This window comes from Zootoca vivipara, chromosome W (assembly GCF_963506605.1).
Source record: "Zootoca vivipara chromosome W, rZooViv1.1, whole genome shotgun sequence".
In the NCBI taxonomy this organism is placed as follows: Eukaryota; Metazoa; Chordata; class Lepidosauria; order Squamata; family Lacertidae; genus Zootoca; species Zootoca vivipara.
The window spans coordinates 5,791,209-5,806,690 of record NC_083293.1 but is presented as its reverse complement, the minus strand read 5'-3'; the positions used below and the strand labels follow the sequence as shown (position 1 = coordinate 5,806,690).

Sequence of the window (15,482 nt, the reverse complement as noted above, 5' to 3'; positions counted from 1 at the left end):
CCATTTCTTTCAGCTCCTGCCATCGGGACGGAGATATAGAACAATGCAGGCAAGAACGAGCCGTCTCAGGAACAGTTTCTTCTCTAGAGCGATTTTGCCTTAAATGGAAAGCCTGGACTTTGAAGTCATCTTATTTGACTTGTTATTTTGTATTATATTTACTGTTTTTAATTAGGTTTTTGTAATTTTGGATTATGCGGAATGCTTTATCGGAGTGGATGTAGCAACCGAGTAATTTCGTTGTTCCCGCAAGGGGACAATGACAATAAAGATATCTTATCTTATAGAAGAAGTGACCAAATTACGCAAAACCAGCTATTTCAGCTTCACCGCAGCTTTGATTACTAAATCTATGGACCGATCAACTGAAAGGTTTCAGCTCTCGGGAACTCTTGACGGGGATGCTTTTTGGGGTTGTTTTTTTAAGAATTTATGGTTATATGCTCTTTAAAAATCAACCTGGATCTTTATGTATTAAGAATTGGAAAAAGCAGCCAGTTCGTTTGTTAAAATGAGGCTGGGAAAACAAGCAGCGACCATTTCCCACCCCATAAGATAAGTACTGACCTTGACAGGACTGAACTATGTCAACAAAAAGGTATTCCCCTGAGTTCCAGCGGATTGTTTTGACAACCCTGTGGGAATTAAGGATAGGACTCTGCCGAGATGAGAAACAACTACAAGAGTTAAAGCACCAATTTCAGATGGTGGTTGCTGAATATGATTTCTCAGAGGATGAAGATACCGAAACCGAAGGGGAAGATTGTGACAACGATAGTGACTGTGATTTGGAATGCAAAGATAACGATGACGACAGTGATAATATAATACAAAATGAAGCCCACCACGAAGGAAAAGAGGACTTTTTACTCTTAAGAGAGGTTATATTGGGAATAGTCATAGTCTAAATTAGAATTGGTCATGGAAAAAGTTTAAGTTAGACACATCAGTCTACCCAAATTTAGACACATCAGTCTACCCAAATTAATAACGAAGTTGACCTGTATCATATCTCTCTCTCTCTCTCTCTCTCTCTCTCTCTCTCTCTCTCTCTCTCTCTCTCACACACACACACACACACACACACACACCAGCCTCTCACACCATCATTATCGTCACCATTATTTTTTAAAAAAGAGCATCTCCTCACGGACAAAGAAGTGCCTCAGGAGGGAAGGACGCCTCATAAGCAACACTCTCTTTCCGCCCCGCATATGGCGGCAAGGAGGGCAGGAAACCCAAAGTTTTAGTAGGTGTCAGGCCTTCGTTCTCCCCGTTGGGAGCTGCGTGCGCTGAGTGTCCTGCCTCCTGGGGATAAGGTGGAGCGGGCACACTTCTGTGTTATGAGAGCACGTGTGTGTGTGTGTGTGTGTGTGTGTGTGTAAAATAAAAAAAAATCCTTCAGTAGCACCTTAAAGACCAACTAAGTTCTTATTTTGGTATGAGCTTTCGTGTGCATGCACACTTCTTCAGATACACTTGAAACGGAAGTGTCAGACCCTTATATATATACAGAGGGTGGTGGGGGTGGGTGGGTGGGAATGGGTGATGGGCTGATGGGAGTGGTAAACCTGTAGATGGCTGTTAACGACTGCTGATGACTGCAATTAGTCCGGGGGGGGGAGCAAGGGCTGAGGCGCTAAAGAAAGCTTGATCATGCATAATGAGATAAGACTCCGATGTCTTTATTCATCCCAGGTGGCTCCATGGTTTTAAGCTTGGTAATGAGTTCCAATTCAGCAACTTCTGTGTGTGTGTGTGTGTGTGTGTGTGCCAGTTGGCCAGGTTATCATTTGAAAACTCAATGAAAGGATTCCAAATGTCAATAAAGTCATCTACGACTCTTGTGCTGCTCACTGCTTGTGCTCTCTTGTCAATTTTCTTTCAGTAGCTAAGGCAATTGTCCATTCACTTGTTTCCAGTGAGAAACGTAAATGTTCCAGGCTCTTCCAATTCTGTGTCACCGTAAGGCGTGCTGCCACAAGAAGTGTTCAGTTATCTGTAGTAAAGATTAAGGTGTTCTTCCCTGAAAGTGGTTAACAGTCCTAAACTTGGTGTGCACTGTACTTCTTCTCCTGTGTTGTGTCTTATTTATATGAACATTTTAGTGGGGTCGGATGCCATCTATGTGCAGTAATAGCTTAAATGTATTCTCTCATACAGTATATGAGTTGAGAGTGATTCACCTTTTTTTTTTTGCCAGCAGGTTATTCCAATCCATCTCTTCAATTTCAATGCCTAAATCAGATTCCCACAACTGTTTTACAGGATCATATTGCCCAATGTTAATTTGTTCAGTATTTTGTAGGGTATAGATAAAAAGGGTTTGTCTGTTTTATTGGGTCCAGAATTAATTTTCAAATGGTGTCAAGTATCTGGTGGCATGTGTTGAGAGGTTAAGTCTGACCATTGTATTCTATACCCTTAATTTTGTGGCTATTTGGAGTAGTTTTTGTTAACTGTACTCTTGAGCAGGGAGCAATTTCAAATGGCAACCTCTTGTTCTTTAGTTGCTGCCTACGCCTGGCCCACCCACTGAAACTCTCATTCCTCCTCCTCTCTCTTGCTTCTTTCCCACCATGGCAGAAAGCTGAGGATTACGGCTATGGGCAGTCTCTGATGGAGCGGCTGAGCAGACAGTTGAATGGGCAGCTCCAGGAGAAAGTCATTGACAGGCTTCCAGTCCTGCGCTTCACCATTCAGTACAGGATGCACCCCGAGATCTGCCTCTTCCCTTCTAACTACGTCTATGACCGTGCCCTGAAAACCGATGGGTGCGTAGTCATCTTTTTGTTAATGATTATCTCACCTCAAGCCAACAGATGTTACGGAAGAAGAAGTGGACGAATGAATGTGGACGAATGAACCTGAATGTGGATGAAGGTTCCACTTTATCCTGGATTTTTCAGAACCCCGAAGTCCAGTGGTGCGTCGGCTGTGCTCTCCAGATGCTGCTGGAGTCCAGCAGCCAGCAGCCCCAGCCAGAAGGGCCAGTGGTCAGGGATGGGGAAACTTGTACTTGCTCAGCTGAATGAAAATTCTGCACATGATCATAGGCATCCATCCTGACTCCTTCTGGGAACCTGATTTGATACTTAAACATAAACAAAAAAAACCCCTTCCTTTCTAACCATTTCTGAAATGTTACTGTTGAATTATGTGCTCTTTGATGCTTGTCTGGATTTTTATAGTGGCAAGTAGCTATATTTATGCTAAACTGCTGCTGCTGCTGCTGCTGCTGCTGCTGCTGAACTTCTTTTTTTTGTAAGTGAAATTCTTAGATCAGAGCTGGGAAACCTGTGTCCCTCTTGATGCTGCTGGACTCCCAACAGCCCCAGTCAGGATGGCCTATTGGGGGTGGGGGATACTGTCCAGCGCCACCTGGAGGGTCAGGGTTTCCCTGTCCTGTGGTGTACAAAAGTGCAGTAGGTGCAGTAGGCCTGGTCCGCCCATAATCTCCTTGCTGGATGAAGCCAAGGGTTCAGTTTATTCATTACATTTATATCCCACCTTTTCCTCCAAGGAGTTCTCCCCCTCCTCATTTAATTTGCACAACCGCCCTGTGAGGTAGGCTGCGCTGAGAGGCAGTGACTGGCCCAAGGCCACCCACTTTCATGGCTGAGCAGGGATTTGAAGCCTGGTCTCCCAGCTCCTAATCCAACACTCCAGCCACTACACCTCACTGCCTACAGATGCTTCTAGGAAACCCACAAGCTGGGCACCTCGTCTTCAGAAGTGGACTGCTTCTGCATGTGGAGATTGCGCACTCCTTGCAGCCGCAGACAAGCCTCTCCTCAACTCCCCATCTCCCCTACTCTCTGGAACACCTGGCCCCAGTGACCTTCATCCCTTCATCTCCACCACCCTCAGTGGCCGGAAGGCCTCCTGTTCTTTGCTGACCCTTTATGTTTGGAATTCCCTCTCCAAGAACATTTGCACTGTGCCATAACCCTCCTCATCTTCCTTCAAAAGTGATGTCGCTGGGGAGGCCTTTCATTTGAGGCCTTCCCTGCTGCTGAAGTACACTTGGGCCGTCATCTCTTGCTGGACTTGCCTGCACTTGTTTCATAAAAGAAAAACTTCCCTCCCTCTGTTGTTTCCCTGTTGTTAAAATATACATTGTAGGGTCCCTGGGTGTTAGGGCAAAATTCATCAGGCAAGGGCCTGTGGTCGTTGCGGAGTATAAAAGGAAGGAGTCCAGCCACGATCCGGAGCAAACAGCAAGGTTTATTACTGCGCAGCAGGTTCAATGCCAGACTGAACACCGTGAACAGGGCTGCAGGAACTTTTAAAAGTTCCCACCACCATCCCATAATGCACATCGAAAGCATCATGCATACATCACTTGTGACAGGGTAAAACGTCAGAAAAGGGGAAGGTGCAAGGGGCATTAGCATACAGGTAAACAGGAGGTAAGCAGGATTAGCATAAGGTAACAATGCACGATGTCCCAGGACATTGATAAGCAAGTACCAGTAAGTATCTGGGAGGGGATCCTTGAGTACCTGGCGGGGGGGGGGGACGACGACAATGGGGCCAGGTGTGTGTATTGCCTCTGGCTTCGGAGGGTCGGGAATGGCAGGAGATGGTACCTGAATGCATTATGGATATGCAGAGGAGCACCACCCTGGCTACGTGACCTCTCGCTTAAAGGATGATGGCTGTTCCCTGCATCCCTGAGAGCCCTTGGCCAGAGTAGCAAAAGGGGTTTCATTTAGAAATAAAGATACACGGTATTCATTCATTCATAAAGAAATATGGTTACATAGAGTCTCAGGCAACAGAGAAAGGGTAGGAAAGGGAGCCTTTATTACACAGGGCTTGATCTCGAGGGGTCCGTGTTGGTGCGATACTAGAGTGGTCTTGTAGGATCAGACGGGGTCTCCTTGAGGTCATTTGTGCCAATCTTGATTCCCAAATGAAGCCTCTTTTGGGTGCCCGCCCCCTATAAAATTCCCCAACACTGGGGCAGGGACCTCTCTTCTTGGATGATGATAGTAGAGTGTATGTAGACTGATAGCTCATTACAATAATACCCCCCCCCCAAATCATTTATTTATGCAACAGCAGTGTGTGAAATACAGGATATATTCCCATTTTAGAGAAGGGCCAAGTGAGGTGCAACAGCCCACTCAGTGACTCTAGTGACATCTCCAGTCTACATCTGCTGTTGTCTTTTGAGGTGTCAACTGGGGTGCCTCTGCTGGCAATTCTATGGCTTAGGTGCAATCCTTGGGGTGGTCAAGTGTGTGGGCCATTGTCCACAAATCAAGGTTGTCTGTTAGAGCCCCCTGTTGGTCTCTGGCTGCATTCTTGCAGCCACCTGCGATGCCCATAAGGGATTCAGGAGAGGAGAGGTTTCTGGTCCCACAATATTATTTGCAGGGGATGAGGGCAGGCCAAGGCCATGTGAGCTTCATCACTGCAGCTTCTTACTCCAGTGAACTTACAATTCCTGGTGCTTCTCTGTGAGGGAGCTTCCACGGTGTCTCACTGGGGGAGAGGAGAAATGGAGCACCAAACCCCTGTCCTCCCTGGCAGGCAAGGGGTTTGGTGCTCTGAGATGTGACCCAGCAGAATTGTTGGCCCCACGGAGGGCTGATGGGGTGAAATAGGCAAACAGGGCTGCACTTCGTTTCCTTTTCCTTTACAGGTTTGGACTTTTCCTGTGGACTTTTCCTGTTTTTTTGAGAAGGAGAAAAAGGTCACAGTTGCGCTCTTGGTGCCTTTCTGTTTTGCAAGTCACCTTTGAAATGAATAAAATATTCAGGCACAGTTTTGAAATATTAACGAGAGAGTTTTCACATGAATCACAACAAATAATATTAATCCACCAATGGTTTGTGCTGCAAAGGGGTGTGTGTGTGTGGCTCAAGGTCTTGACCTAAAGCTGGTTCCCACCACCAGCCCACTTCCTTTCCACATGGGGGGTGGGGGGGGTGGAAGGGTGCTCTGTGCAAAAGCAGATCATGGACTGGCTTCTAAGATTTATGCCCCAAGCTTCTCACTTTGCTCTCAAATGATGTCCAATAAAGGAGGCACCCAAGGAACAAGTAAATTAAATGGTAATTAAAGCTATCAATAAACAACCATTCTGAATGTTTTAAATTATCATCTTAAAAGAACCTTCATAAAGAACCTATGGGGGAGGCAGAGAGAAGCTAAAATATTGCAAAGCAAGGGGGGGAAACCATGTATAAATGAGTATCAGTAATAAATATTCACCACTAACAAAATTGATCAAAATCAGGGCCTCCAATAAAAAATGTAAAGCAGAAACATGGCAGCAGGGGCTTGTCTCTACTCAGAGGAGGCCCATTGAAATTATACATAGACATGGAAACCTTGGTAGGAATGCCTGCAACCTTTTAGTAGTGCACTTACAAATGCATTTCTAATGCCCTTGAAACTTCAACAGGGATTTAGTTAACTCCACTGTGGTCAGCTAGGAGGACACAGGGGGCACTGCCCATCCTGAGCCAGTTTCACCTGTGGATTGTTTTGCGTTCTCCAGCGTCTGAATGTCACCCTCACCCGAGCCAAGTTCAGCCTCTTCATCCTTGGACACCTGCAGACGCTCATGGTATGTGGAAGAAGGCATATACTGTACAGTACTCTGTTTCGGGATGTATATGTCAGCCCTCCTTGTAGGGAAAAGCGGGACTTGGAGGGCCAGTGGTGGTGCCCCCCATTGCCTCCCAAAGCTATAAATCAAGCCTACTTCATAGGGTTCTTTTGAGGAGCAGGGTGCCAACAGGCCCAGTACGCTGTATTTATAGGTGGTGTCATTTGCCTGCCCTTGAAAAGGGGGATTTGCTGCGGCTGTGGCAGGTGAGAATTGTAGTTCAAAACTTTGGGAGGGATCCAGGCTGGCCAAAGGTGTTGTAGACAATTAAATCTTTTGAATCTGCGGGGTTGGGGAAAATGTTGGGCCACATTCATTCATTCATTCATTGAATTTAGGTCCAGCCCTCAAGAGCCCAGGGCGGTAAACATATCACACACAAAACAATGGTTTTAAAAGTCTTCTAAGAAGAGCTACAGATCTAAACCTCTTTGGAAAAGGCATTCTCTCATCCTGTATCCAGTTTCCTTCAGCCACCGAAGGCACCTGTGTAAACAAACAGGTTTTCAAACTGCTCCTGAAAGGCAATAATGGGGGAGACAGGCGCAGCTTCCCAGGGAGGGGGTCACCACAAAGACGGCGCCACTACTGAGAAGGCCCTGTTGGGGGGGGGGGTCAGTGCCATTTCAATTTTGCCCCTGCTTGTGGGCGCCCAAAGGAACCTGAAACTCGGGTTTCATAGATTGCAAAACATACGTTACTTTAGCTCTTTCACCAATTGATCTTAGACTGGCAGTATGGTATTCCAGAGGCCAGAGCTAAGGAAGCTGTGGGTTGCTGGACTACAACTCCCATCACTCCTGACCATTGACCACTGTGGTTTTTCATGCAGGGCCAAGCATGGCATTTATGGGAGGAGGCCGGAAGGTTGATTGTGAGATGCTGTAAGGGCCAGGGCTCCTGTTGCCCTCCAGATGTGTGACAGACAGCAGCCCCACTGGCCTGGCCATTGGTCAAGGGTGGTGAGAGATGGAATTCAGCAACTTCTGCAGGGCCACAAAAGTTCCCCACTCCTTCCTCTGTGCTAGAATGCCAGCTGTGTGCAGGGGAGCGTTGATTCCAAGCAGAGAAAGGAATGCCATCCTCTGCCATGCCTGTTGCCTCTGTCCCATCAGATTCCTGTCCTCCCAGCTTTCTCTGGGAAGGCGCTTGGGCTGGGAGTGAGCCCAGTCGGGGGATAAAGCAGGTGGCATGGGGGACTTCCCTCTTTCCATCCTGCCACTTTCCTGCATGAGGTCACAATTACTCCCATGTGGGTGCAAAGTCTTCATATGGTCCTTTTTCCCCAGCCTTGTAGCGTAATGACTTTGCCACTAGAGGGCCTCCAATCCAGGTTTGTCCATTGGAAGGCCTGGCAATGATGGTTTGCTCCTGTACAGTTCAGAGTTGCGAATGAATTCCTGTTAAACACTCGTTTCCCTGCTGCTGCTGCTGCTGCTGCTGCTGCTGCTGCTGCTGCTGCTGCTTGTTTTGTAACTGCAGTGAAGAGGGAAGGATCCTTATAGCCTGAGTACGGGCATATTGGAGGGATCCTCTGTTGTGTGTTCAGTGGGTGCAATCCAGGGGAAGTTTGTCCTCATTTCTCCTGACACCCATTATTGGTGATTTCTAGTATTTTAGATTAATTCAGCCAGCCTTAGACAAAGGGTGAAGAAGACCTTTCAAGCTAAGGCCCCCATTTTCCCCAACGGGAAGCTCTTGAGAGGTGTACTCCAAAAGCAGGGGAAGCCCAAGACCCACACAGTCAGACTCTCACTTTCCTGCAGCGCAGCAGAGAATCAATAAATTGCCACCAACCCTTGAAGTCTCCTGTCCTAATAATTCATTGGTTGCTGTTGTTTAATCCCTTTGGAGTAAAATTGAAATAGGAATGCATTGATTCAAGATGCTCAGAAAAGAGGTTCCTTCATCAAGACCTCAAATGCCACGTCAACAGTATTCCTTGCTTTGCATGTAGTGCTAGTAAAAAAAGGGTAAAGGGGCCCCTGACCATTAGGTCCAGTCGTGACCGACTCTGGGGTTGTGGCGCTCATCTCGCGTTATTGGCCGAGAGAGCCGATGTACAGCTTCCAGGTCATGTGGCCAGCATGACAAAGCCGCTTCTGGTGAACCAGAGCAGCACACAGAAATGCCGTTGACCTTCCCGCTTGGAGCGGTACCTATTTATCTACTTGCACTTTGACGTGCTTTCAAACTGCTAGGTTGGCAGGAGGAGCAGGGACCAAGCAACGGGAGCTCACCCCTTCGCAGGGATTTGAACCGCCGACCTTCTGATCGGCAAGCACCAAACCCACAGCGCCACCCGCTGTCCCTGCATGTAGTGCTAATAAGACCCTGAAGCCCATGCCAGTACAGCAGAGGCCGGAGAAAGCCATGTGAGGGCCGGTGAGTGTGGCAGCCAAGTCACATGAAGCTCCTGGGCAATGTTCTGTCAAGCGATGGAGGACAACACAGTAATAAAAGAAAGCACGGTAACCTTTTTTTTTGGGGGGGGGGGGGAATAGAACCTGCAAGCCACGAAAGAAAAGTTGTTTTCACAGTATGTTTTGCTCTTTCTGAATGTTTTTCTTATAACAGTGTGTTTGCTGGCAGGGTGGTGTTGAGCTCTGAGATGATTCTTAATAGGCAGCAGTTTGCTTCCTACACTCTTGCGTCCACCTTGTGTAGCAGCCTCTGTGGCCTTATGGCTGGTGGGTGTGCTGTCATTGGCTCCTGCACAGTATTCTTGCAGTTGAGGCCAGGAAATCTCGCCCCTTTCCTCTTTTACAATGCACGCTGTTCAGAGTGGGCTCTCAATCCTGGGCTGAGATTTTTATTCATCTGTAGGGTACTTGAATATGATTATAGCTATTTAAATTCTGCCAGCCAATACTCACTTTTAAAAGGGTTGGAAGATTTAGAGCTACAGTTCTTGAAATTTGCTCACAGACCATAATCTTGATTACTTACTTTTAAAGGCTCCCCATTTTCTTCTTTGCCTGTGTGCTTTGAGTTTCTCCCAACTTTCCACCATCTCATTAAAATGTATTTTGGCCCAAGGTAAGCTACCTATACTTTATTTACATATATATGTAGATTTGCCTGGTTTCTCTTAGCTCTGAATACTCAACTCGTAACTTGCAGCTAAATATGGGGACTGATTCTATTGAAAAAGATCATCTGGTTATATCCATGTAAGTTATACTTGAGTAAACCTATTGAAAACAATGGATCTCATAATGATCATTGTTTTCAATGGGTCTACTCTGAGTAGGGCTAGGATTGGAGATATCTCATTATGTCTGTGATGTGGTGAAGGCTTCTCCTGTGGTATTTTGATCTATGATGACCTATTCACACACATGACTTCTGGATGATGTGGAAGTCCAAGAGATGGGTGTGAACCAGCCCTCAGTTATCTTGCTCCATGCCAGTTGAATGGCTTTCACTGGGACTCTTCTTGGAATAAGTTGTCTGGGGAGTTTGACTTAAAACTCATCTCAAGAAAGGAAGGGGATGGGGGGAAAGAAAAAAACGAATCCTGGAATTTTATACAAAATGAATTGGGCAGCTTTCTCCCAGAGTCTGAGAAACTGCTTGGTGTGTGAGTGTGTGTCCCCATTCCTGTAACTATTGCAAAGATATTTTGAGAATGCTCCTTACGGATCTTGAAGCAGATGTTCTGCAGAACCTTCCTCCTCCCATACTCCAGGTGTGAAGTTCCTTTGTTACTGCTAATGCAAATGCTGGTGTGAGAGAAAGAGTGCGATATGAACCTTTAGTTTGCTAAGTTCAGGTGTACCTTCCAGCTGCCCATGGCATGAATTCTCCTTTCCTGTGAGCTGTGGCTCTTGTGCTCTGAATGCCTTGGACAAGGAGTCGCCAAAGTGCATTTTCATCCTAATGTTTAAAACGTGATTGGACAAACCCTCAGCAGCTGCTTGGAAAGGCACCTTTTACTTACTTGCCTTTTAAGGCTGCTTTCAGGGGGGTTGTGGCCTCGAACCACAGTTCCTAGCCCTGTCTGAGGTGAACCAGAGGTTACTGCACATAGGTCTAGCATAGCATCGACCCACCTTGCACATAACACTAAGCTTAGCAATGGATTCCTGGAGAGGAGATTGCAGTCACTTTGCTTGTCATGTGCTGCTGCTGCAAACTAAACCATGGTTCCTTCCCCCCTCCAGGCAAGCCATGAGGTCTAACAAAGCTTTGTCCTTGAGGTTCACAGGCATAGTCCGCCCCCATGCTAAAATAAATAAAGAAACACTTCCGAAAATTTTAAGGGGTCAAGTCTCCTGACATGAACTGAGGCGCAATGCTGAATCAGTTGGAAAGGGAGAATAAAATCCAGAATGGTCGGTTAACTGGTGTGCTTGACCCCGTACATAGAAGGTAGTCAATATGGTGTTGTACTACAATGTTTTTGGGTGTAGCCCACAGCACTGGAGGCCTCTGTATTTTGCATTTTGCTTCAAAGAGGAAGGAGCCAATATTATCCCAGTACTCAGTCATCCCCCCACCTACAGAGGGAATTTCCTGTGCCTCGTTTTTTTTCTGAAGGAAAAATTGCTTCAAAAAAGAACCAATCAAATAGGCTGCAAGCATGGGCGTAGCCAGGGGGGCAGGGTTGGGCAGCCGCCCCCAAATCAATAAAAATCAATACAAGTACAAAGCAAACTGAGGATCTGCCCCCCCCACAAAAAAACCAATCATGGCTACGCCCACTGTTGCAGGTTATCTGTACATGAGCTTCCAATCCAATAACTGGATTCGCACATTGGTCCTTTCCTAGTTGTGGCACAAAACAGTAGCAACACCTGATGCCAGATGCTCAGGAATTACTTCCACAGAGACGGGCCTTGGCTGGAGCCTGGAGCAGCCAATAGGGAGGAGCCAATAGGGAGCCAAGGCAGGGAGGAGAGAGAGAGGAGGAAACAGTGGGTCAAAAACTCTTCGGAATATAAGATGCTCAGGGGACAAATTGGGCATGAGAATAATAATAATAATAATAATAATAATAATAATAATAATAATAATAATAGCCTCCCTAAACAAGGCTGCCTTCAGATGTCTTCTAAAAATCTGGTAGCTGTTTTTTTCTTTGACATCTGATGGGAGGGCGTTCCACAGGGCGGGCGCTGTTGTGTAGTGGGTCTTCAGTGATTTCAGCTCAGTGCAAATAAGAAGCAGGAGGCGAGGATCTGGTACAACATCTCTTTACTTCAAAGAACAGGTAAGAGCCAGAACACAGGGAATGGGGAAAACTGGGACTTATATAGTAACAGAGACAACAGGTGCCACCACCGAGAAGGCCCTCTGCCTGGTTCCCTGCAACCTGGCTTCTCGCAACGAGGGAACCGCCAGAAGGCCCTCAGTACTGGACCTCAGTGTCCGGGCAGAACGATGGGGGTGGAGACGCTCATTGGGTTTTGTGATGAATGCTTTGATGGGAAGTCAGATGGTTGCTGCGACTAAAGCTCTTTCCACATTCCAAGCACTGATAGGGTTTCTCCCCTGTATGAATTCTGTGATGGGAAGTGAGATTGGAGCTATGAGTGAAGCTCTTTCCACATTCCAAGCACTGATAGGGTTTCTCCCCTGTATGAATTCTGTGATGGGAAGTGAGATCGGCGCTCAGACGAAAGCTCTTTCCACATTCCAAGCACTGATGGGGTTTCTCCCCTGTATGAATTCTGTGATGGGAAGTGAGATTGGAGCTATGAGTGAAGCTCTTTCCACATTCCAAGCACTGATAGGGTTTCTCCCCTGTATGAATTCTGTGATGGGAAGTGAGATCGGAGCTATGAATGAAGCTCTTTCCACATTCGAAGCACTGATAGGGTTTCTCCCCTGTATGAATTCTGTGATGGGAAGTGAGATCGGAGCTATGAATGAAGCTCTTTCCAAATTCCAAGCACTGATAGGGTTTCTCCCCTGTATGAATTCTGTGATGGGAAGTGAGATTGGAGCTATGAGTGAAGCTCTTTCCACATTCCAAGCACTGATAGGGTTTCTCCCCTGTATGAATTCTGTGATGGGAAGTGAGATGGCTAGAGTGACTGAAGCTCTTTCCACATTCCAAGCACTGATAGGGTTTCTCCCCTGTATGAATTCTGTGATGGGAAGTGAGATTGGCGCTCAGACGAAAGCTCTTTCCACATTCCAAGCACTGATAGAGTTTCTCCCCTGTATGAATTCTGTGATGGGAAGTGAGATAGGCGCTCAGACGAAAGCTCTTTCCACACTCCAAGCACTGATAGGGTTTCTCCCCTGTATGAATTCTGTGATGGGAAGTGAGATTGGAGCTATGAGTGAAGCTCTTTCCACATTCCAAGCACTGATAGGGTTTCTCCCCTGTATGAATTCTGTGATGGGAAGTGAGACAGGCGCTCAGACGAAAGCTCTTTCCACACTCCAAGCACTGATAGGGTTTCTCCCCTGTATGAATTCTGTGATGGGAAGTGAGATCACCATTGTAACTGAAGCTCTTTCCACATTCCAAGCACTGATAGGGTTTCTCCCCTGTATGAATTATGTGATGGGAAGTGAGATGGTGGCTGTGGCTGAAGCTTTTTCCACATTCAAAGCACTGATAGGGTTTCTCCCCTGTATGAATTCTGTGATGGGAAGTGAGATGGCTAGAGTGACTGAAGCTCTTTCCACATTCCAAGCACTGATAGGGTTTCTCCCCTGTATGAATTCTTTGATGGGAAGTGAGATTCTTCTTGAAACTGAAGCTCTTTCCACATTCTCTGCACTGATACGATTTCTCCCTCCTCTGTGTTCTTTCGTGTGAAGTGAGACTATTCCTCTGAAAGAACCTCTTTCTCTGATGAGAAGAGGACTGGGAGTTCTGACGGATGTTCTCTCCACACTCTGAATATTTATTTGGCTTCTCCTCTATGTGGATTCTGTTGTGGTCCCCCTTGTTCTTCCCTTCCAATTCATCACCATCTGCAATGAAGAGAGAAGCTAATTAGAACCTCAGGAAGAAATGGAGCTCCAGGTTATTGAACAAAGTTAATGAATGCCTGTGATAGAGGAAGAACTGAAGAATGTTAGATGTGAGGCCTTACTATAATTAATTCCCACTGCTTTCCCCCCCTCCTAGTATGAACTGATGTATTGCTTGGCTTTCATCTGGAAATGGATTTTGTTTGGCTCAATCCTGGAATCCACTCCATCCCCAAGGTCAGTCATCTCTTTAGTCAACCAAATACAGACAAAAACAAAAACAAATCTGATCTTCTACAACTTTTTGTAGTGGAGGTTCATCACATAGAGGTATGTATGAAATTTAAAAATGGATATTATCATCCAACTTTGTCGGTGAAACAAACAGCAACATCTTCACCAACGCACTTCCCAACAGCTGTTGCCTCAATCTGGTTGGACTAAATTTAAATTTATACGCAAATCACTTTTTCCACATTAAACCTGTTCCCTCCCATGTTCAGGAGAAGACCAACTCTGTATTGTTTCAGTGTTAACAGAAGAGGACAAATGACTATGACTCACACTTAATCTAAGCACAACGGCCACAAGAGCTCCTGACTAGGCATTCAGCTATGCGATGTTGAATGTTCTTTGCTCTCTGCTGTTTCCTCGGGTTTTTTTGTTTTAGTTTAAAGCAATTCATGAATTTAGAACTCATAACTGACCAGTAATGATGAATCATGTTATAGATATTCCTGCAAATTTATTCTGTTAGTTTTGAGATATACAAATGACACAAGAAGACTCGGTCTACATATTTATATCATTTAGTGGTCCTATGTTGCTTGTTTTTAAAAGCAAATAAAAGGCTATTCCAAAAAGGAAAGAGAAAGGCAACACACAGTGGCCCCATCTACGTTCAATCTGCAAAGCAGGATCAGGTCACTTTAAAGAGTCATGGCTTCTAGTGCTGCGCGATAGATCAGTAAGTTGTCTGACCTTGGTAGGGCATCCAGATCACAGTACTGGTTTTAGACATTTTGAGCTGCGGTGGCCGGGGAGCTGTGATGTATTCCTAGCTCAAATGGCCTGCAGATGACACAAGGTGCTCCCCTTCTCCATCTCCATCCGCCTGCCTGCCTCCCCCCACCCCCAAGATGAGCAAGCCCCAATACCTCTCTGGCTCCATCCCTCCATGCCCCTGGGACTCACCCGATCTCTCGGAGGTCCCTGGGAGGGAACGCTCAGAGGTTGTGGGGAGGGAAGCAGGAGACAACCTCACCAGGTCAACCGTCCACCTTCCCCCTTCCATCCTCGCCAGGTTTGCAGGATCCGTCTCTTTTGTCCTTCCTGAGGAGTCAAGGAGCCAAAACAAGCTGCAGGGTCCTGGGAGAGAGGAAGAAGCAAAGGGAGCCTCAGAGGCAGGGCCGTATTAAGCATATCCGGCGCCGTGGTGCAAAGATCCTTCTGGCGCCCCCCCTTTCCCATAGTTGTCAACCTTTTTAAGGGGGGGGAACCCCAAGGTTCCCTAGAGTTGTTGACTTTTTAAGGGAGCTGACAACACGCTTACACATTATCTCTGCTTGGGAAAAGAAAACAGGAAACTTTTTTTAAAATTTAATTGAATTTTTTAATATGATTCTTATAAAGGTTGACATAACAACAGTTCATTCCCCGTATCTTTACAGTTTCCCCCAGTCTTTCCCCCTCCCTTCCCACCCTCCCCATAACCGGGCCTTCCTTCTTCATATCTTTTAACCATGTACACAGTCTCTTCCTTTTTGCCTGTATATTCGGGTTGGCTTCTCCCCTTTCTACCCAATTCCTGTAGAATGCCCACTTATTTGTGATTTTTTGACATTTACTTTCCCATCTATCCTCAACTCCTATCTGTGCAAATATTTCTGATTGTACATATTCAAAAACAGAGTTGTTCCAT

At 46.3% G+C, this 15,482-nt stretch overlaps 1 protein-coding gene across 1 annotated transcript; it reads right to left on the bottom strand.

Moving 5' to 3' along the window:
- Positions 1–11,752: 11,752 nt before the first annotated feature.
- On the bottom strand, positions 11,753–14,954 carry LOC132591454 (zinc finger protein 546-like). The gene is made up of 2 exons (XM_060270077.1): positions 14,756–14,954; positions 11,753–13,561 (listed from the first exon to the last, which is right to left on the bottom strand). The coding sequence occupies exons 1-2, from the start codon at positions 14,853–14,855 to the stop codon at positions 12,027–12,029; spliced, it is 1,635 nt and encodes a 544-aa protein (XP_060126060.1). The 5' UTR covers positions 14,856–14,954; the 3' UTR covers positions 11,753–12,026.
- Between the last annotated feature and the right edge of the window lie 528 nt (positions 14,955–15,482).

Bases quoted from the DNA above. Each gene is read 5' to 3' on its own strand.
- LOC132591454 (XM_060270077.1), bottom strand. From the start codon at position 14,855: ATGGAAGGGGGAAGGTGGACGGTTGACCTGGTGAGGTTGTCTCCTGCT. The intron at 13,562-14,755 runs GTGAGTCCCAGG...TCTTCATTGCAG, and splicing joins AGGGACCTCCGAGAGATCGG to ATGGTGATGAATTGGAAGGG.